The sequence below is a fragment of the Dermacentor andersoni genome, chromosome 7, assembly GCF_023375885.2.
Source record: "Dermacentor andersoni chromosome 7, qqDerAnde1_hic_scaffold, whole genome shotgun sequence".
Lineage (NCBI taxonomy): Eukaryota > Metazoa > Arthropoda > Arachnida > Ixodida > Ixodidae > Dermacentor > Dermacentor andersoni.
In genome coordinates this window covers 161003311-161025089 of record NC_092820.1, presented here as the reverse complement: position 1 = coordinate 161025089, position 21779 = coordinate 161003311, and the positions used below count along the sequence as shown (strand labels likewise).

The 21779-nt window shown below is 44.3% G+C and overlaps 2 protein-coding genes across 2 annotated transcripts; one reads left to right on the top strand and one right to left on the bottom strand.

The window, feature by feature from the left end:
- Positions 1 to 11: 11 nt before the first annotated feature.
- LOC126533174 (protein dpy-30 homolog) lies at positions 12 to 5319 on the top strand. The gene is made up of 4 exons (XM_050180440.3): positions 12 to 107; positions 2099 to 2187; positions 2315 to 2463; positions 4670 to 5319. The coding sequence occupies exons 1-4, from the start codon at positions 98 to 100 to the stop codon at positions 4761 to 4763; spliced, it is 342 nt and encodes a 113-aa protein (XP_050036397.1). The 5' UTR covers positions 12 to 97; the 3' UTR covers positions 4764 to 5319.
- On the bottom strand, positions 5320 to 21279 carry Polr3F (RNA polymerase III subunit F). Its single transcript, XM_055071878.2, has 11 exons — positions 21187 to 21279; positions 21029 to 21104; positions 20810 to 20927; positions 20644 to 20714; positions 20512 to 20579; positions 20302 to 20414; positions 17634 to 17777; positions 16275 to 16382; positions 14008 to 14217; positions 10309 to 10414; positions 5320 to 5389 (listed from the first exon to the last, which is right to left on the bottom strand). The coding sequence occupies exons 1-11, from the start codon at positions 21209 to 21211 to the stop codon at positions 5382 to 5384; spliced, it is 1047 nt and encodes a 348-aa protein (XP_054927853.1). The 5' UTR covers positions 21212 to 21279; the 3' UTR covers positions 5320 to 5381.
- Between the last annotated feature and the right edge of the window lie 500 nt (positions 21280 to 21779).

The following is a 21779-nucleotide window of genomic DNA, read 5'->3' as shown; positions in this document are numbered from 1 at the left end:
GCAATGCCTCCTCAGGGGCGGTTAAAACTGCAACCGAAGCCAAGACAAGACAACAGGACTTGGCTTCCGGGACGCATTTTCCGTATTATATTGGATCATGGCGGAAGGTAAGATGCTGCCTGGCCGTCGGACGCTTCGATAAACAAATTTCGATTATTGGGTCATTATTCTGGAAGTCGATATTCACGGGCTTACGCCTTTTGATTCTAAACACGTGTTCACTTGTGATGCGTTTTTAATCTCATCGCTTCCCTTGCTTGGTTGAGAAACAGCTGCATGAAATGGCCGACTGATGCGATGGGTAACACTGAACTTAGTGTCACACATTACTGCCCCCCCCTCCTCTGGCTTCTGGATTGGATTGGCGCGGCTCGCTACGCGCTTACGCGCGCTTTTCTGAGCGCAGATTGATGTGCGCCTGGTTTCTGCACTAGGCTTTTATACAGTCGCTTTTTCGAGCGCAGATTGGTGTGCGTCTGGTTTGTGCACTGCGCTTTTTTACGATCGCTTGTCGCTGCTTTCCTTTTCTCTGGCTTGATTCGGTGCGGCTTGGTGCAGGCGCACATACTTGGTGTGCGCCTGCTTTTTTTTTGCGCTGGTCTTCGAACACATCGCTCGCTGCTCGCGCTTATATATAAGGAAGTGCTGCGCCGCGGGCGTACCGTGTACGTAAGCGCGCCAGAAAACTGCGCCTTGTTTTCCATTACTTTGTCATGTACGTTACCACTGAGTAGCACCGAGCGATCGCTTCTAAAAACGCAGAAATGAGTCTTTGCAGCGCGTGTGGCCATTAATTGACTCCCACCACAGCCATGTGAGGTGCGACTCCAGCAGCGGTGCAGTTACCCTGCAGCCGGCGGAGAGGAGGTGGCGCTTCAGTTTATTAACTTGCTAGTTTTTGCGTGTGAACGCCCGTGATAGCTCGTGAAGTCGTGCGGGACGAGCTGCTGGCGCGACACCCACTCGGTGGCCCCGAAGGATTGCGGAAATTGATGAATGCCTCCTTCGCGGCAAGCGAAAACACAATCGGGGCCGCCTGATGACGGGTGACAAGGTTCCGCCGAGCCGGCAAAATCACGGCGGCATTGCAGACCTTGGACCATCGGTATTCGGCATGACCTGCGTGACCACCGGGCAGTTCCGACTATTCAAGGTCGACAGACGAGACGCGGCGGCGCTAGGCCCCATTATTGCAGCCAACGTTGAACCGGGGACCACCATCCACAGTGATGAATGGGCCGCATTCAACTGCATCCCGAACTTAGTGGATGCTAACGGAGTGGGCCTCAATCTGCAATGGGAAACTAAACCAGACAGCATGAAATTTGTGGACCCGATCACGGGCGTCCACACGCAAAAAATGGAAAGTTATTGGCATGCAGAAAGTGAAGCGCCACCTCCTCACCGCCTGGAGTCGCACCTCACATGGCTGTGTTGGGTAGTCAATTAATGGCCACACGCGGTGCAAAGACTCATTTCTGCGTTTGTTAGAAGCGATCGCTCGGCGCTACCCAGTGTGAAGGTACATGACAAAGTAATGAAAAACAAAGCGCAGTGTTCTGACCCTTTGCTTTTGTATGAATGTTTCCCGGCATTGCTGCTCGCTTACGTACACGGTACGCCAGCGGCGCAGCGTTTTCTTACATATAAGCGCGAGCAGCGAGCGATGTGTTCAAAGACCAGCGCAAGAAAGCAGGCGCACACCAAATATGCGCGCCTGCACCTAGCCGCGCCGAATCAAACCAGAGAAAAGGAAAGCAGCGACAAGTGATCGTATAAGAGCCTAGTGCAAAAACCAGACGCACACCAATCTGCGCTCGGAAAAGTGATGGTGTAAATACCTAGTGCAGAAACCAGGCGCACATCAATCTGCGCTCGGAAAAGCGCGCGCAAGCACGTAGCAAGCCGCGCCAATCCAATCCAGAAGCCAAAGGAGAGGGGGGAAGTAATGTGTGACACTAAGTTCAGTGTTACCGATGCGATGTGCCTTTTATTGTTGGTGCTGTAGAACAATCAGCAGCGCTGCTTCGTCGGCCAGCTTGTCAGATAGAAGTCCAGCCCTGTAGAGTGCCGCCGCACTTTTTTTTTCACGCTTCAGACCAGAACAACGCTGCCAAGACAGAAGTGGCCGACGAAGTCCGCGCTGCTACGGACACCGTCACTACCGGCGCATCGGAAAACACTCAGGTGAAATTTGCTTGCACGCCATTGCAAAATCCGGTAGTCTTAATCACGCACGTGCCCCTGCGTTTACTAACAGACGCACAGGGTTCAGAATACTGGACGCCTGTAACGTGTTTCTTTTCGCCCTTAGGCAAGCGCCGACAAGGAGAACATCGGCGCTAGCTTACCGAAGAAGTCCAAAATGGACACCGACTTCCACTCCCTACCAACGAGGCAGTATCTAGACCAGACTGTCGTGCCCATTCTTCTTCAGGCACTATCGACGCTTGCCAAGGAGCGGTGAGTGCAGTGGAACTTGGGGATGAACGTCCGTGTTCTGCGGTGATGCTCCGACGTTCTTGCTGCAAAATGTGGGCGGTACATGCACGACGGAGCCGTTCGAATTGCTGTGTACTGCTCATGTTTGCCGGCGTATGGCATGAAATGTTTGCATTTAATAACCGCTAGGTAGTGGATGAAACTGGCTGAACCGTGTACGTCTGACAGTAAAGTATGTTAGCTACGTGCAGCCCCAATCGCGCGTACTCGGGGGCGCTCGTACGATGAGCAATGCAGGGCGTAGCAGCATTTACTGGTGCCTGTTGTGGCGCTGATAAATTTTTTGTTGTTATCGCGAAAATTTGTCTTGCCTGCATGCGGAACTGCGGCGCAGTAGCCATCGTAGCGCCCTCCGCAGCCTTGCAGCTTCCATTAAAATCAGTAATCTGTTATTGTCATATTATAAGACATCGTTTTCTCCGTCTCATGTGTACGTCGTACGTTGCGCGTCATGTTGACTTAGAGCTTGCCTGAAAACGTTGGCACTTGCCGGAGGTTTAAGGGGACGTGCCTGTGCACACCAAGAATATTATATCGGATTTTCCCGAGCAGAGCGTCATTTGTGGATGTCAGGTTCTTGGTGTTCCACCCCCTGGCTACGCCACTGCCTCCAGTATCCCGTAACGCCACTGCCTGTACCGGAATATAGGATATGCCAAAGCTCTCTATTATTGGCTGACTCTGCTGCTTTCATAGTTTGCCAGAGGTAAAGGAAGTGGCATACATCAGACTTTTCACAAACGAAAGTTACTGACAAGTAAACAGGACAGCCAAGAAAAGAAATGAACACTATGTTTACACTTTTGCCCATGGCGAAAGCTCTACTTGGTGCATTTGAATTGGTGAATTTCAGTTACCTGAACTTGTCTTGCTCTGTTGATGACTTGCCCTGGGCAGTGTTTTTTTTTTTTTTTTTTTTTTTTTTTTTTTTTTTTACAATTTGTTCCTGCCAACAATAGTGTAAAGGTCTTAATAGAACAGAATATTGGGCTAGTTTATTTACACTAAGCATGATGGAAGTAGCACAAGGAAACTGCACACAAGAACAAAAGGACACAGTGCGCTACACTTCCAAGTGAGGTTTGTTGGGAAAAAATGTGCAAACCTGTTTAATGTTTTTCCTAACAAACCTCACTTGAAAGTGTAGCAGTTTGTGTGTTCTTGTTCTTGTGTGCAATTTCGTTGCACCACTTCCATTATGCTTGGCTTAGAGGTCTATGGACCAACATGTATAGTTATTGCAGTAGTCTGCCAATGCCGACAAACTATTTCAAACTGTAAAAATGGTTTAAATTTGTTCATTTTGCTGCCGTTATGTTTTCTAACCTTCATATCCATCCATGTGTTCTCCTTTTTACACACAAAATTGTGCTCGAGTTTCTACAATGTTTAACTGTAATATAACGAATTATCTGATATAACAAAGTAAATGTAAGATGTTTCTTCCCAATATAAACATGTAATGAATGTATGCTTATAACGAATGTCAGGTATAACAAAAGTATTTTCCTGTTGGATGCAACTGCTTTATAACAACGTTCTATTGCACTTCACGAAAATGTCAGTACTCGGAAGAATCTGGTGCCGGGCCTGTTGGTACATAGCTTGACAAACGACGAAACCCAGCCTTCGAAGACACATACACAAGATGAGAGAAAAACACACCCAGCGTGTGTTTTTCTCATCTTGTGTATGCGTCTTCGAAGGCTGGGTTTCGTCGTTTGTTTGTCAAGTAGTGTCAGTACTCTTTCTAAACTTTAAGTGGCACTTAAGGGAAGTATTAAGTTCAGCTATATTGAAGATATTACAGGGAATTCGTAGTGAGAACGGACATATTGTCAGCAAGAAAATGACTAATTAGACTATAGCACCTCTTGGGCAATGCCAGCTATGGCTCATTCACAGAGCAGCAGCAGACAGGGAGATGACCTCTTTATTTTTTTGGCACCGGCAACTGAAATTTGAGAAGCAGCAGTAGTATCTTCAGTTGCAATCTAACTCAACATTTTCCTCTAAGTGGCCCTTTAGGGCCGTTGCCTGTGAAACTTATTTCAGTGGGTTAACAATGGCGACTTGGTAGTGTGTGCTACGTTCACAAGATGCTGTTAAAACTTTGTCAGAACTGCTGCTAAGGTGTTCAACAGCCCTGCCATCCATCTTCTTGCAGGCCCCCCAACCCGATCGAATACCTGGCAAACTACCTGATGAAAAATAAGTCTCAGTTCGAGCATGGGAGTCACTCTGTCAACGGCCAGAACTGAAGCAGGGGTGGGACTGGGGAGAGAGATATGTTGTGTATATTTTTCCTTTATGTAATTATTTACAAGCATGTGGACGACGTTGCTTTATTGCTTTCCCTTGGTGCCACAGTTTTTCTTTCCGTCTGATTTTGAAGCATTTATTTTACAAAGTGTGCCAGAAGCGAAGTCTGTCCGTTTGAATTGTGCACTCGCTTCGAGAACCACAGAAGAATTGCACATGCGTGACACACTCCAACCATTTTGAAAGCTCGGGGAGCATTTTAGAAAAAATCTGGTAAAAAGAAAAGACACACGGTGATTTTAATTGTGCAAGCAATGGAGCTAGTGCAAATCACACGGCCAATGTGTGCGCACAATTGTTTCTTGGCAAAAAACAACCCGCCCATGTAATGCGGCTGCTGCCGAATGAGGCTTGTTTTTTCTTGGACATAATGTTGATGTCCTCCTTGTTCACTGCAAAGGGTTAGCAGATCATGAAGTTTCCAAGATAGTTGCGAAGAGAGAAGGGCGGGGGTAATGAGGATAAAATATTGTCAATAAAGTAAGTTGAAACAAATGTGTTGGTACTGTTTTAATTTGTCTTCTTAACTGTACAAGGTGTTGCTGCTGTTCCTCTTGTCAGAACACTGGAAAGGAAGGAAGTTTTAAGCAACATTTTTTATCAGCAAGCGAACAGTTTGCTCTGTGGTTGTGGCAGCCATGAAGCTTCCTACAAAAATGATTTGAGGGAACAGTGGCCCTGCAATGATGGTTTGTAGCAGTACATGGATTTGTCTGCTCTTTGAGCTTGTGACATCTATTATGCTTCATCCTAAACTTCAGAATACTCGCACCTCCTTCAACACAGCAAGGCAATCGGTCTTTGCAAACTTGCATTTATATAGTGCAATATTTTATTGAACATCGTCAATTTGCAATATGGCACAGCCATCTGAAGCAGCAAAGACTAGGCAAATCCATGAGACAGTGTGGCAGCAGCAACTTGCGGCTATGATGTACCTAGGGGTCACTGTGCTAGCACAATACTTGCCAGCGATCCCTGCCGTGAGGAGTTGCTGGAGAAATACTTCTGCATTTTACAGGATGAACAACAACACAGACAGACACAAGAACATTCAAATGGCTACCCTGTCCAAGGAGAGGAAAAGGAATATGCTGTAAGCACATGGTCAAATGCATTCCCAAAAGCACAAGTCCCTTCTGGGCCTGCTAAACCTGTCATTGTGCCATAATATCGCTCATTTCCGACTCAAGAAGTTGCTTCAAAAATACCTGTCTACTCAACAGCTTTCCCTGGCACACTTTAACTTCACAATTAATTTCACTTAATTTTCACGTTTGAATGAGAAGCCCGAACATCATTCCATCTCAAGAATAATAAACACTTTATCACCTTTATTTCTAGCCATGGAGAGCACATTTGCACAAAAAATTTGGTGGTGATGTAGCGGTAAATGTGAGAAAAATGCATTAGCATTACGCTGCGCCACTTCTATGTCCCAGATCCACGATTCAAACTGTGTTCATCACATTGAAAAGTGTCGTTCAGGAGCTCACTCCACATTGCCTCTTCAAGGAGTGAAGTGCAACTGACTGTGGTCTGGTGCAGACAACCATCAGTTGCATGATGTATATATTGTTGCTATTGATCCTCTCGACAGTGCTTCGTTACGGCTATGTTCCACAGAGCATATTCGCCTCCCTCATCTTGCTGTTACCTACGTAGGTGTTTCCTCTGTTACACATAGACCAGATACTGAATACATCGTATTCCCTAATCTAGATGTCCTGCTCTTGCATAACTCCACGTTTCCTCACACCGTCATTACCATTATGGACAACACGTTCCGTCTTCCACTTGCGAAGTTTAGACTTTGTACGCAAGCTCTCCCTTGCGGCATATCGCTGTCATAAATCATGCCAGCCCGAGACTATCACACTTCGGCTTTAACTTGTGACAACTCCTCACGTGCAACTCTTGCTTCCCCTCCTGCCCCTTCAGACTTTAATGCCTTAAAGAAAATGATTACTCCCGACCATTCCGCTCCAGTGTGCTCATAAACTGCGCTGCCTCCTTGCCTTGTACTGGGACATATTTGACCTTGGAGACCATCCTCCAGGACAAACATCTGTTGTCAAGCATTAAATTAACACCAGTGATGTGCGACCCTACCACGTCTCACCCACTGAATGACACATCATCAAACACGAAGTTGACAAGATGCTTTCTTACGACATCATTGAACCTTCTTGCAGCCCACGGGCATCCCCTGTTGTACTAGTTCAAAAGAAGGACAACAATTGGCAATGTTGCGTGGATTATCGGGACCTCAACAAGGTAACAAAGAGGGACGTCTATCCGCTACCACAAACTGACGATGCCCTGGACTGCCTCCATGGAGCACAATATGGACATTTGTCCATAGACCTTCACTCCGGCTACTGGCAAATTGCCATCGATGACATGGACTGCGAGAAGACGGCTTTTATTACTCCTGACTGCCTTTATCAGTTCAAAGTGATGCCTTTCGGTTTATGTAATGCCCCAGCCATATTTGAACAAATGTTGGACACCCTCCTACACGGTTTCAAGTGTTCCATCTGTATCTGCTACCTGGACGGTATGATCATTTTTTCTCTGACTTTGCGACACACTTTGAACATCTACCGACGATCCTATCTGTTTTCTGTCAGGCGAGGCTACAACTAAATTTATTCAAATGCCACTTCAGTCGTCATGAAATTTCTGTGCTCGGACATCTCATAGATTTTTCTGGTGTAAGTCCTGATCAAGATCATATGCAGGCAGTGAAGGACTTTCCTGTGCCAATGTGTGCCAAGGACGTTCGCAGCTTCTTGGGTCTCTGCTCCTGCTTTCGTCAGTTCGTACAAAATTTTGCGGACGTCACTCTTACTCGGCTCTTCAAGAAAGGTGCTGTCTTCATTTGGGGCCCTCGGAAAGCTGGTGCACCGAGCTGATCTCTTCTAAGCTCTCCCGTTCCCTCTCTAACATATGACTAGCTTCCCACACTTCACAAACATACACTTTTTTCCACTTTGACACCTAATGCATTAAAAAGAAACAATAAAAATGTTGCTTCAGTTAAACATTAATTGGTTTGGTGGGCTATCCACAACTGAAACTTCACTCCAGCGTGCGTGTCAAATGCTACTAGGGGTTTTGCATTAAAGGCCCTTTAAACCATCAATGACATTTTTTTATGACATTCTAAATAAATATGCACCATGTACAGTATACCGTGACAGTCACACATGGCGAGGACAGCAGCGCTACCTGCCATGGGGAACCCATGAATTCAAAAAACAATCCTGTGTTCTTCTCCAGGCTTTTCCGGTCACTTCTTTCCACGTTGTAACACCGGCAGGGTGCTCTGCATGATGTCACCAGGGCAAAAAGCTGTCGATTGGTCAGCCAACAGGGGATGATGGCACCAACATGACAACAGCCAGCTGTGTGTTCAGAGAATGGAATGGGGCTAAGCCCGTTGTGGGCCAGTGAACCTTTAATGAAGCTTCCACTCAGGTGTGCGGAGAGCAATTAGGGGCAGAGAACGGAGGAGCCTTTCTTTGGATGTGTTTGTATCTTTTGCTGTGCTGTATGGAGTTGCTGAGAATATATGGCGACGAGGAGAATGCAGCAGTGGAGAGGGCAGCAAAGGCAGGTGATAAACTTTGTCGGATCAGCGGTGACCTCGGAGACGTGACGAAAGGCGGGTGGGTGGCAACATCGACGACATAGATGCTGTTTTGCCAGCCAGTTTCTATTTCAAGGAGCATTCCAAGGGAAACTAACTGTTCGCGTAGCTCCCACATGAACTCCGCTATTCAAAATTTGATCGTTGGGATAGGTAGCGTGGAGGACGGGCCCCAAAATACGTATTTGCTCTAGCCACTTATTGTTGATAGTTAGAAAGTTAACTACAGTAAATTTGCTAATTACGCACATAATTGCGGACAAGAGGCTGCCAATCAATAAACTCGAATGGTAAACATAACGTTACCATGATTTACATTTTTCTAACATAAAAAATTTTGTGCAGCTAAAAAGAAAAGCACCCTGTATATCAAAATGCAGCTAATTAGGTGGTCTTTCATGCAGAAATAAATAGACTTAAAAGTTATTTATATAATACTAAGAAAGAAATCTCTGAGTGAAAATTTGCTGAGAGAACATAAAAAAAGTTGGAAAAGGCATGGATATACAAGTAAAAAACAACAAGAAAGAAAAATCTAAGATTTACAAAATGTGCTACATTCCCTCGTTTCTTGCTTACGAAAATTTGGTGCACTTATCTACAACTGTCTTTTTTTGTGTGAACTCTGGTGCCTGTGGCCAGCACTCAGTTTCCGCGGTTCTTGTGTCACTCGAGGAAACAGTTCCAGGCAGTGGTAAAACACAAATGAACCAAGCCTGTGCTGCAAAAGACATTCATTTTGAGCTCGATTTTCTTTTATTCATAGTGCAGCTTGCAGTATTTGCGCTTTACCACTTTTTCTGGCTTGTGGAGCACGCGTTTCGTGTAGGGTGGTGGAGGAGTGTGAGCTCACTTGGCACAGTCAAGATTCAGAAGCTGTTGAATGAGCTCTTCTCTTAAAGCCAGGCGGTCAAACCCGGCATTGCCTACTAGCTCGGGAATCACTGGGTGCAATGTGCGGTGCGCTTGGAATAGTACAAAACTTTTCACACACGCAATATTGACGCAATGGAAGAAGGGAGTCTTCCACCACCACACGCTTCTCATTAGAACGTTATAGTAGCCAATTAATTATTTGATCTAATTTATCAACGCCTAGCATGCCAACATTATAATCATGGACCAGCAAAGGTTTTGTCACAGCTATCAGAGTCCAGGCATTTCCCCGTTTTCCCTTCCTTTTCAGTGACCGGGTCGTTTGGTGCATGAACTGTGCTCCTCATGTTGACAACACGCCGGTTTTCCCACTGAAGGTAAGGTACAGGATGTTATAATTGCACAACCATTGAATGCTGCCAAGACAAGTCTTTTTTCCCCGTCGTGCGCCTTTCAGTTCGGCAGGAAATGCTCAGCAATTCCTTGCGTGTGGTTCCGCAAGCCAATGTTTTTCGGTCGAGGAAATGACCACACAAGCATGCAGAAGTGTAAAAATTACCCATGAACATCATGTACCCCTGAACAAGATATTTGTCACACAGCTGTCAAACTACATCGAAAGCCAACCCATGGGGCCCTGGCTACTCACACCTGCCGGTATATATACTAAACTGCATAATTCCAGCACACACAAAACCGTCAATCATATACGGTCGATGGCCTATAGGCACTGTCCTGAAAGTGTTAACGAAATTCCGAGTTGTCATCCTTTGCAGATTAGCAATCAGAGTTCTACATTGAACAGCACTGTGGGTTGGTGTTATATCTAAGCTAGGGACGTTTTATTAATTGGTTAAGCAATTCGTTAGACTTCTACATCAAGCAAAGCTGTGGGGCAAGGTTATCTAACAGCTAGGGACATCTGGTTAACTCTCATCGCAGGCTGTACATACCGTCCTCAAACGTCCCGTTATCGTCGAAGTCTTCAGACAGCCACTTCTTGAAGTACTGGCACGTAGCTGGGGAAACCGCACCACCCTCATAGCAGTTGTGGATCACCTGAAAGATGAGCTTCATTAATGCTATTGCTATCCCGCAACACATAGCATGTGCATTATCAGTTCCGTGCCAGGTGTTCTAACCACTGCAGCATGGATGTTCAGTGTTGAAGTGACAAAAAAATTGGGAGTGCGTTACTATGCAGCTCAACGCATGGGCAGCAAGCTAATTAGGTGCACTACTTTGTGCACACTCTGTAGAGGACTACAGTTCGGTGTCTTAAGCATTTAAACACCTTTCGCGACAGCGGAAAGGCAGGTTACTTGGAGTGCGCAGCCACATTGCTTGTGTAATGAACCATAAACCGGAGACATTTGTCGGAGGGAGGAACAGTAAATAAACAGCCTCTACACATCCCAATATTGTGTCAACACATGAGTGACAAACGCTATATGAAGTGCTTGCATAAATGCATTTACCGAAGTAAACATGACATCACCTCAGCTATCATTACTATGTCTCAATAAGTGAACAGTTCCAAACAGTCACATAGCTTCTTTGTTACATTTAGAATTGTACACAGCACCTAGACAAAAAGCTCGTTATAGTATTCATATGCAGGGTGTCCCAGCTAACTTGTCAACGTTTCAGAAAACTATACAGGTGCACCAATTGAGAAGATTAAGGGAATCAAGCAGCATTATTAAAAAAACTTTTTTACAACCATATGAAGCCAACATAGAATGAAGCCAAAGTTAGCATATGGGAAAAAGACTCATGTTTAACTGAAATGTAGAAATAATAAGGAAAAGGGAAATGAAAGTGGATGAAAAGACAACTTGTCGCAGGTGAAAGCTCAACCAACATCTTCCACATAACACACGCAATGCTCTATTATTGAGCTGCTGCGGCAGCCATCCTCCCATCCACTTTCTTGTGCATTGGTGCATGCGTAATAGACCTAGCCCCGGGAGTGTTGGCCAGCGCCCCCTTATGGCCATGGTGGCAGATGGAACTACACGAGGATGAGACTACTAAAAGCATGTTGTTGGTCACTCTATGGAGAAAACCATGTGCTTTTATTGCACTACCTTTAGTTATTTCAATTAGTGAAGATTAATTCATGAACTGCAAAAGCATAGGCATTTGAGTTGGTTGGTACAGAATTTCAGAAGTGGCGCAAAAGAACAAGATGTAAGATGATGATGATGAATGTGGTATTTTCTGGCACAAGGGCCAAATATGGCCAAAGAGCACTAGGCCGGTGATAATGAGTTCGCGGTGGAGCTATGAATAATGAGAGGTAAATGTTACGCGGCTGTAAAGGGGCCTAAAAAGCAGTCGCTGTAACGTGCATAAAACCTATATGAGATAAAATTATGCCAATGGTTAATGAGCTGTGCTATGGGCACAAAAAATGCATTGTGAAACGATGATATAGTAAAATGTCAGATGTAAACATTTGCAAGAAGCACTACTTCCTTCACAAAGCCCTTGAAACACAAGGACCTGGAGGCATGTGCTATACAAAACTACTGTCACAGTGGCATCCTCTCGTATGAGGATGTGCTATGAAATTATGGGGCTAAAAACATGCAATTCTACATCATTCAAGAATCCTATAACTGCTTTGGTGTCAAAGAACGAATCTGCGCTGAGAAACATTACAGGATGGAGAGGGGCTTGCTGGCGGTATGCTATAGGAATATGTTTCTCTCAGCATCAGCTTCCCGACGCTCCAAGAAGACGTGGAGGATGATCGGTCAGCCTCTCGCCACATCTATCACAGTTTGGAAGCTCATTTCCATTCAGTAAAATATTATGGGTGCTAATGGTGTGTAATCACATGTAGCTTATTATTTGTGTCAGCGTCCCACAAGCGTTGCCAGTGGCTTTGCAACTTCTTTCGTAAGAAAGGCTTCAGATCTGTGGCAAGGACTGCAGTGGTAGGAGTAGCTTGCAATGTAATTGATGAGGCTATTTGGTCTGCTAGCACATTCCACCAGACAATCCACCTGATCTTGCAGGCTATCATTTTGGCTACTTACAAAGGGTAGGGGATGTGACTCCCGACCTATTAACTTATTTACCCTGTTCCATAGTCTTGTTTCATCGGTGTACGAATTTATACTGGAGACTTAACAAAGTGCTACTGTCTGCCCCTTTCCTACAACCAGTTTTTTTTTTTTGTGCTGTTTCTGCTCAAGTAATTGATCAACTCCACAAATCATAGATTTAGAGAATTTTAATGAGGAAATTGTAGAGAATTCTTGAGAACACCTTAAGAAATATTTGAAGTCCTATGCAAGCAGTTTGTCTGCATCACAAACAAAGCCTCTGAAATATGCAAAAAAAGAAAATTTACGGCCTGCTTGCCTGTCGCAATCGCAGTGCTTTCAGTCATACTGCCTACAAACATACAGCACATTTAAGCTAGCTGCCCTGCCACCGAGAAAGTGACACAGCAGCAAAGATTTCAGGTTCCTCATTCTGCTCATCAGAATTGCGGACAGCAGTGCCTGTAGCTTTCAGCAGTGCAACCGATAAAGACCGCTTGCATGAATTTTGAAGCCAATATCTGCACCACGGTTTTATCACTTTCTCCGTGATGTGGGGATTGAGGTGCCCTCCACCGTGTCGTACCCCAGTTCGTGCGTGGTGCTTAGTTCGTTCAATGGGAACTTCCGTGCCAGTGGCAACATGGCAGACACTGCTTGCACGCCAGAGCAAGCTTCCCATGGAAACTGTGCTTCTCCCTCCCGGCGTTGAGTCACCGCACAAGCATACATCACTGTGACGTGCACTGATTGGCCTTCTGAGTGGTGGCTCCCGAGCACCCTCTCCACCCAAGCTCTCTTCTGCTGAGCACTTCATGGCTTCATCACAACGGCAGATGCTCACAGGCCCGCAACAGTTTGGTTACCTGAGACATTTGCTCCCACAGCGTCTCGTTCTTGCGCTTGGTGTACCGCTACCTCGTTAGCTCTAGTGCAGCAGGCACGCCTACTCGATCGGTCTTGCAGTGAGCCTTTGCCCGTAAGTGCCGTGACTGTCAGGTTGTATTGTATCTTGGGTTAATAAACCTGAGTTTGTTGGAAATCTGATTCAAGAGCCTTCTCTGCGCCGTGTCGGAGAGTCGACAAAGCCTGTCGTAGCACCTTTGTGCATTGCGGAGTAGGGGAGCATCATGCCCTATCCCGACTATTGCTCAAAGGGTGAGCCGCATGCAAACCCATCTCCAAAGCTGCAGCGCACTAGGTTAAAACATTCTTTGTTTATGTGCAGCAGGCTTGAGAGCACTGAAATTGAACCCCACAAAGGCATAGTCACAAGGATTTGTTCATAATTCTGGAGCTTTCTTTATCATGCACTGCAGAATCTGACATTTCCTGGAACAGTTTGCAACTTTCTGATTGGGTGTTTTCCTTAACTTTGTTATTTGTGAAATTAATTAAGTAATCTTGGCTAACTAATCAACCACACAGAATGCCACAAATTGGCAAAATTTTTCACTAGAGTCTCGGACATGCTTTTAGCTGCATCCTGCTATCGCGCACCAGAATAGTTTTAAAACTTGGCTAAAGTTAGCGGGGCACCCTAAAGACTAGATTGCAGATACTACTAAATAAGTGCGAGATGAAAAAATGTCTCACCGGACATGTTCCACAGGGCATGCGCATAAGGCCCGCGCTGTCAATCAATGGCTCGACGGCACGGTAGAGATTCACCAAGTCTTCTCCAGGAGAACTGTCCTTTGAAGAGCCTCCTAGGCTGCTCGAGCCACAGATGACTGTCCTTTCCACTTTCCCATCATAGATGAGCGTGTTCAGGATCATTTCAATGTCCTCCACACTTAGCTGAACCTAAAGGAGGACAAACACCAATCAACACCTTTCATGAGTTACGCCCTGGGATGATATCTTGTAATTTCATTCAATTCTGCTCAATTCTATTCTTTTAACCCCTACCTCAACAAATGGCCAATCCTGACTTCAGCAAGGACATAGCTTCATGTGAGCCAACAACAGAAGACAAAAATCTGAGGACACCCAAGCACTTCTTACTTAGTTATGAACTCCTCACGGGCAAGTGAGTGCGTTCAGGCACTTGGTGCATTTTGATTTGGCATTACAGAGGCGCAGCTAGAACGCAGGCGAGAGCTTGCGAGGAAAAGGGACGCGCGGATAACACAGCGAGGATGATTTGGCATTGCGGTGATGCCCTCTTCCCTCACACAACACCTAGCAAGCTAGTACTGTGGCAGCAGGTGTTCCCCTTCGCCTGCTCAGCTCTGTCGAGCCGCGCTCGTGATGTGGCGTTACAGCCAATGGGAATTTAGGTGCCGTTTTTCTGCTACAGACGCCGGAGGCCAGCTTTTCGCTCAATGAGCCATTTGATGTTTTCGCGTCAAAAGAATTAAATATCAAAGTAATTGTTACAGAAACTTGGCCCCCAGTAGATCTTTGCCTGAACTATTGCAAGGGGGAGCAGCTTGGTGTCAAATTCCCCTGGAAGAATGCCCATCTGTTTGGACAAACAAGAAGCCCAGGCTGAATTTACTGCCAGGCAACCAATGTACTACAATGTCTACCACATTTTCTTGCCTATGGTTAGAAAACCTGAGTGTTTAAGAAGCAGTAAACGAGGAACAGTTAAAACACAGCCTTGTGCTCATGTGTATGATTTCTTTTTTACAATGAGAAGTCACCCAGTAAAACTAACTCTTCAATACGCTTCACTCCGTAGGTGCATTGCTTTACTCACTACTTCTTTGTGTGGCCGATCTAAAGAAGTACTTTCTCCTGTCAGCAAAAGTTATTTGTCCCTGTGAACTACAGGTTGATTGATTTTTATCATTTTCCTTGTTTAGACACACTTTGCAAAGATGTGAGTAGGCCCTTAAGCTTAAGGTTAGTTTGAGCCCAAAGGTATAAAATAATAATGGCAATTTGGACAATACTATAAGCAACGCTGCACTAAAAATCATAACTATTACCATGTGCCGTCATTTTGACATTTGCCTGGGTTCATTTTCACAGCATTTTATCGGTGTTATCACGGAGTGTGAGGCGCACCTACAGTATCCTAAATGTCTTGAATATTGTGACCAATTACTATATACACTAAAGGAGCCATGCCTGATCTGATTGTGCACGCATCGCGAATAGTGTTGTACGTTCTGAACTGTGTGCAAGCACCATTTCAAACTGGAGTCTATGTTAAGCCATGTATAAATAGCAGATGAATTCAACCCATCAGATAAGATTTGACAACCAAACACTGCGCTTCACTGCTACCATTATGATATGAGTGCTGCTTGCCTTTCTGGATATAAGTTCGCCCAAAAGGAGTTAAATATTTAACTCACACTTGTGGCAGCATTAGTTAAGATTCCAACAGCTCTACTATGCGACAATGTACAAGAATTATAAGTAAAGGCTCTGCACACTTATTGTATAATCACTCAAAAAAGAACAGCATGCATAGTTGTACATATAACACAAATGCAATACTACTATCACTTTTGCAAGATTTTATGTGTCTGCATTGCATTTGTCCAAGTTCCTGGCACTGTGCACAGATATAGAGCTCAGCACAGCACCAGAAACACTGGTGGCCATATACGCCAACACATCCGGTGCCAAGTCATGCGAAATCTTGCGAAAGTGATTGACCAAGTCATAGCACTCCAGATCATAGTCGAGCACAAAACGAACCCATTGCAACCTTCACGAAACATGCACCGTTGCCATCTTGTATGACGCTGCGCCTGACGGCTCCGACAGTAGGCTGTTGCCAATACCGTGAACGTGGTTTTGGTTTTGTATCCAATCGTAACACTTAGGCAATTTTTGGATCCATTTTCTCAGAAAGAAGATGCGCATCAGATACGGGTAAATACAGTAACCGCAACACATACCTTACTGATGCCGAGCTTCTTGATGAATTCCCACACCTCTTTTGAAGAGGCGAAGGAAGCATTTTTCTCCAACAAGGGGTCACTTGTCGTCTCCTTGGCAACTGCAAGCTGAGAAGGCATCAATCAAAGAGTGGCATATATGCCAACTTCTATGATATTATCGTACAATGCCTACTTTAGAGCTTGATTAGGACTATAGTGTAGACACTGGCAATTTTTAGAATTTTTATTTCTGGCACTTTAGGAGAATGGTAAACCGAGTGAGTTGCCATTCATTCATTATTCCTACAGCACAAAGATACAGGGAAGACAAACATGTGCACACCATCAGAAGTAATCAGAAACAAGATCAAAACGACCGATGCAGTCTTGTAATTTGTGTCTCACCTTGCAATTTCGGCATTTGCGCTGTAGGAATAATGAGCCCAGTTTAGGGCAATCTTCATTTCAATAGAATACAAACACAGTTAAGCCTCGTTGTAAAAGTCATGAATATAGCTATTTATCGGATATAACAACAGGATTTTTGTGCAGGATACAGCTACATTATAACAAGGCTTAACAGTACAGCTATCAGCCCATCTTTCAAATCCAAAATATTTAGACATGCTCATTTATTCGGTACACAGCACCGACACCTACTGAAGTTTTATGGTGGCAACGAAAATTTCAGAACATTTCATGAGCAAAGTTAATAAATAATTGCACTTGTCTGTGGTGCAGATCATTCCGTAGCTGCAAAATTTGGGCAGAGTGCCCGTTCGCAGCATCCTTATCGAACAAAGTCTGCAAACTTTTTAATGAACCGTCAATATGGAAAGTTGGGCGAGTTGATATGCATTCATGGTAATGGATACAGTGCAAAAAATACAAGGATGACAGAAGAGCAGACACCACAGCAAGGTGCCTAGACATAGGCAGGCAATCACTTGAGAATGGAAGCCTACTACCGTATATCAGCAAACATTGTGATGTATGTGCGAGCCAAGTGCGGATTGTTCTGTCCAGGAGACAAGCTTTTTAGGCGGTTTTTACTGATTTGCCAGACACAGTGTTGTTAACAATCCATTGTCATGTTTCTAGTAGATAAGCCCATATTAATTTAGCATTTGAGCAATAAAAATTCATTGTGAGTCAGTGCTTGCGGTGTCTGCTCTTCTGTCATCCCATTTTTCTTGCTGCACCCATTACTACCATAAAAGGTCAACATCTTCAGCAACTAAACAGTTTATAGTATTTTTCATGAAATTTCAGCCTTTTGCGGCATCAACTAGAGCATTTCTCAAGTTTTAAGGCCGGTAGGTTTGCATTGGATTAGACTGGATTAACCTCCGGGAACGTGTCCTTATGTCAAGTCACCTTCTTCACGAGGAACCTGTGGCACTGTTGATTCAGAACTTCCACAAACTCGGACTCAAACTCTTGCTCACTGTACCACGCACCACCCGTCACAGAACGGTCAGGTTCGAGGTTGTACAGCATGTACACTTTCTTTTTGGAGGCCTGCAAAAACGAAACGGTGATAACGTCAACGAAGTTTGAAAATAGACTGGTCCATTAATGTAAATTCGTTTCACCAGCCTAACTTCGGGCAGGGGTGATAGAATGGGGAGCATGGAGACTCCTGATTAACTCTTTCCGTACCATCAGGCATCATTAGTGCAATGGTACGGAAACCCGCTAATGATGGTTTGAGACACCGCTTTCAAGACCTTCTGCACCACTCACGGACACACTGCGCTATTGAACGTGAAGGAGGAGAACTATATTTTTCTTTTCTAAGCAGTTTGCTTTTTCTCCCCAGGCGGTGATTTTTTAATGCACTTCGAAGTTTTACAATCGTCAAAGCAGAAATAAAGAATGCCCAACTCTGGCAGCAGCCCCCTGTGCACTTCGAAAGATCGGAGATCTTGCAATTCCTCTGCATATGCAGCCGATTTTATCGATGAATCGAGCAGCAGCTAGCTTGAGGATGCTGCCTTTTCCGTCGGACTGACTTCGAGAGTGACGATGACGGAAGCCAGCCCTGAACATCGGCGGCCGCAGCCCGCCATGCCTAAGTGTAGTGCTTGCACTTATTGCAGTGGAACGCCTAGGTGATCAATGAAAAATTTTGATTCTTTTGAAGATAGTGCCTATTCGACGGCAATATATTTTGTATATCTCATAATTTTTGTTACATTCTTTACTTAGTAGATAGAAGCGTGTTTTTACAAATTTTGTTCAATTTTATCCCTTAATCTTGATAATGGCAATATATACACTTTTTATGACATATATCTCGTTAATGAAACATTTATGTGTGAAAAGCGCATTCATTCTGCTTTTTGTTTATGCATTACATAAAGTACTGAGTGCAGCAGATCCTTGAGAAAAAGAAATCTGGTGTAAGCTATAAAAACACCTATTTTCCCCATGGTGGGGGAAGAGTTAAGGACAAAGATTTACTGAATCAATGCAGAAATTTCTACATTACTACAGAGAAACGTAAAAAGCAAGAAAAAGACAAGAAAATGAATTGCAATAAGCTGTGTGAAAAAAATTCATTTGGAAACAGTGTACTAACAACACGAACAACAATAACAAAAAGGATTTTAAAAAAATGGCAGACATAAGCAGTTACAAGAGCAGCAGGTTCTCACGGAAGACAGAGTCATCTTCTAAAGAACAACACGATGTTACACAATGTCATTACAGATCACACAACACATGCTGTTACAGTGGTCGCAATAAAGTAGGAGTAACTCGCCAAGAAAGACTTTGTCTTTAAAAGAGAAAACATTTCTGGAATGGAGAGACAATACAATTTTTTTTAATTGTTTCTGTGCCCTTGTTAGGGGCACGTGAATAGTTGAAATTTCTAATACAATTCGAATATCTATTGCTATTCGATTAGAAAATTCACTATCTGAAATTGACAAATATTCATTTTTATTTCCTGCCAAATAGAACGTAAAAACAACACTTATCAGAATTTACAGGAAAAAAAACGCTGATGCAAATGACAAGGGTTCTGAGTTATTTTGCTGTAGGACAGCTGTGATTGTTATGCAATGCACCAGTTTCCTGAGCAAATGCACCGAGCAAATAACTTCTCTGTAATTTTTAGTCATAAGTCATTAAGATAGATATGGACGCTTTGCCTTTAGCCAGACTACGAACTTCTTGTCTCAGTTTAGGCAGTTTAATTTATTATTCAGACAATACTTCACCAGGTCTGCATCCTTTAAAATGGTGTACGGATCTGTATTACTACGTTTAGCTCCTGCAGCTAAACAAACATACTATGTCCCTGTTGTAATGGTAAGTGCATTCGTTTCACCACTTTCACTGTCATGGTACACCAGATACCATAACCTTTCATGTGTTTCACATTCAAAGCCCCTCAGTTGGCTGGGCATCTACATAGTTGTGAACGGCATTACATGTTTCAAATAATGTAAATAAACCTTTTTTTTTTTTTTTTACAGAAGAGAATTTCCAAAAAAGCTTGCATTCCATTTCCATTTCATTTTGTCTGAATTTAGAAAATATTCAGTTTTCTATTCGTTGTCCAAAGGTAGCTTGCCTAGAAAATTAGACTATTTGAACATCCTTCATTCTTGATTTCTTGTGAGCCTCCCTAACATGTATCACGACACCCGTCCTTTACGACTGAAATTGTAGTCCTTGTTTCCTATTTTTGTTGTCATGTTGTTGCTTACGTCCTTACATTTTTATTCATTTTTCGATATTTTAACCAAAATCTTTTGTTCTATGTGTACAAGATGGTCTCACTGACAGCAGGGCATAGGTCTTTCTGGTCATGTGCATACATAAATTCTTATATAACATTGATAACTGGTGTTGTCAGTTAGCAGTGTTCGAAGGTCATGCTCTCTCATGTTATGCTGGCGAAGCCATGCAGTTGATAAGGGTATGATTAAACCACTCTTACGGACTCGTTTGTATTGCAGATGAACAGGGACAGATTGCTATGACAGAAACCAGAAGTCAAGGCACAGTAAAGGGGAGAGCGACCACTCACCGATACAGATTTGACAGCTTTGATCAATTTCTTGCTCTCAAGGCTCTTCAAAATCTTGTTCAGTGAGGTCAAAACAAGACCGCTCTTTATCCGGATGTCGCGAATCCAAATCCCTGCAGAACAGAAGGGCCCGACGTGTACGGATTATGCACGCAGGAGGTGATATTACCAAACGCAAGACGCGCCACACTATCTTCGTTTCAATCGCACCTTTGTCTCCGGCCTCTTCCACGATCTTGTACACGACCTTTTCTTCTCTGTCGGAGCCCTTGCATTTGCTGAGAACGACAAAGGAAAAAGTTGAGCCACACGTCTAAATATGTTGTCCCAACAGCGACTTACTTGTCGGCGTCAGAGTTTTTCAGACGATACAGCAGTTGCTGATTCTTCTGCTTCAGGATCTCGAGCTTACCCTGCATTAAAAAACATGAAGCCGTCACACGGTCTCATACGCAGGGGAGCGAAATATATACGCGTGGCAGTGTAAGAGCAGCGACTAATTAGCTACCTGTGCCAGCAAGCTGTTGAAAGCCGCGACTCGGACGGTGGGTTCAACGTTGGGAATGTGCATTTGCACGATCTTGTCCGTGATGCCCGTCGGGTTGGCCGTGCAGAGTTCGACGATCCTGCATTCCCATAATTTTATTGAGCATAAAGCACAAATGTGTTGACGGCGAGAGTGGTCGGGAAGACAAATGCGTCGACAGAGCTCGGAAAGCATGCTTACTTTTGCTCTATCTCTGAAGCGTCGAGCTTCTCGACTTTCACCGTGACGCCCTGTGCCATCTTTACAATTGTAACCGCTGAGAAGTTCAGAAGCAAATGAGCACCCCCAAAGATGTCAAAAAGCTGACAGCGTGTATGGCGAAAATGGAATAGGCATACCCGTCAGGTGGCAATATTTACACATGTGTTTTAGAGAGCAGCCGGCGAACCGGCCATGAACCGGCTCCCAGTCTGGACATGGATCGACATGGATCGCGTCCACCGCCGAAGCGTATAGCCGAACGGCCCATACCAGCCACGCCGAGCCGCACCAAATATGACCGCCGCTACAAGACCCGATAATGTTTGTGAATTAATAAAAATTACTTTCATTTGTATGTTGAAACCTACGCCCTCTGGATTTAAAATATAAATCCTAAAGGCTATGTTGCTACTCGTTAAATGCGGAGGAAGCAATTTTGAGAGCCGGAAACATGCGTAGCCCATATTGTATGCATCTCTATGGAGCAAATGTAGGGTTTCGAACACCACCTATATGGTCAAAATTCCTTTCACTTTCTATTGTTAAAGCTTTAGCCGTATTATTTTACCAAAGCAAGTCTTTTTTTCTTTTTTCTCTGACCCATCATTACCAGCGTCTCCTCCGTGCCCTCCTCCCCAGGGTCCTTCATATTTCGCTGCGTACGTTCTAAAAAAGATTTTGAGCTTATTGCTGCACTGTTCTTGCTGAACTTTTCCAGAAAGATCGTATT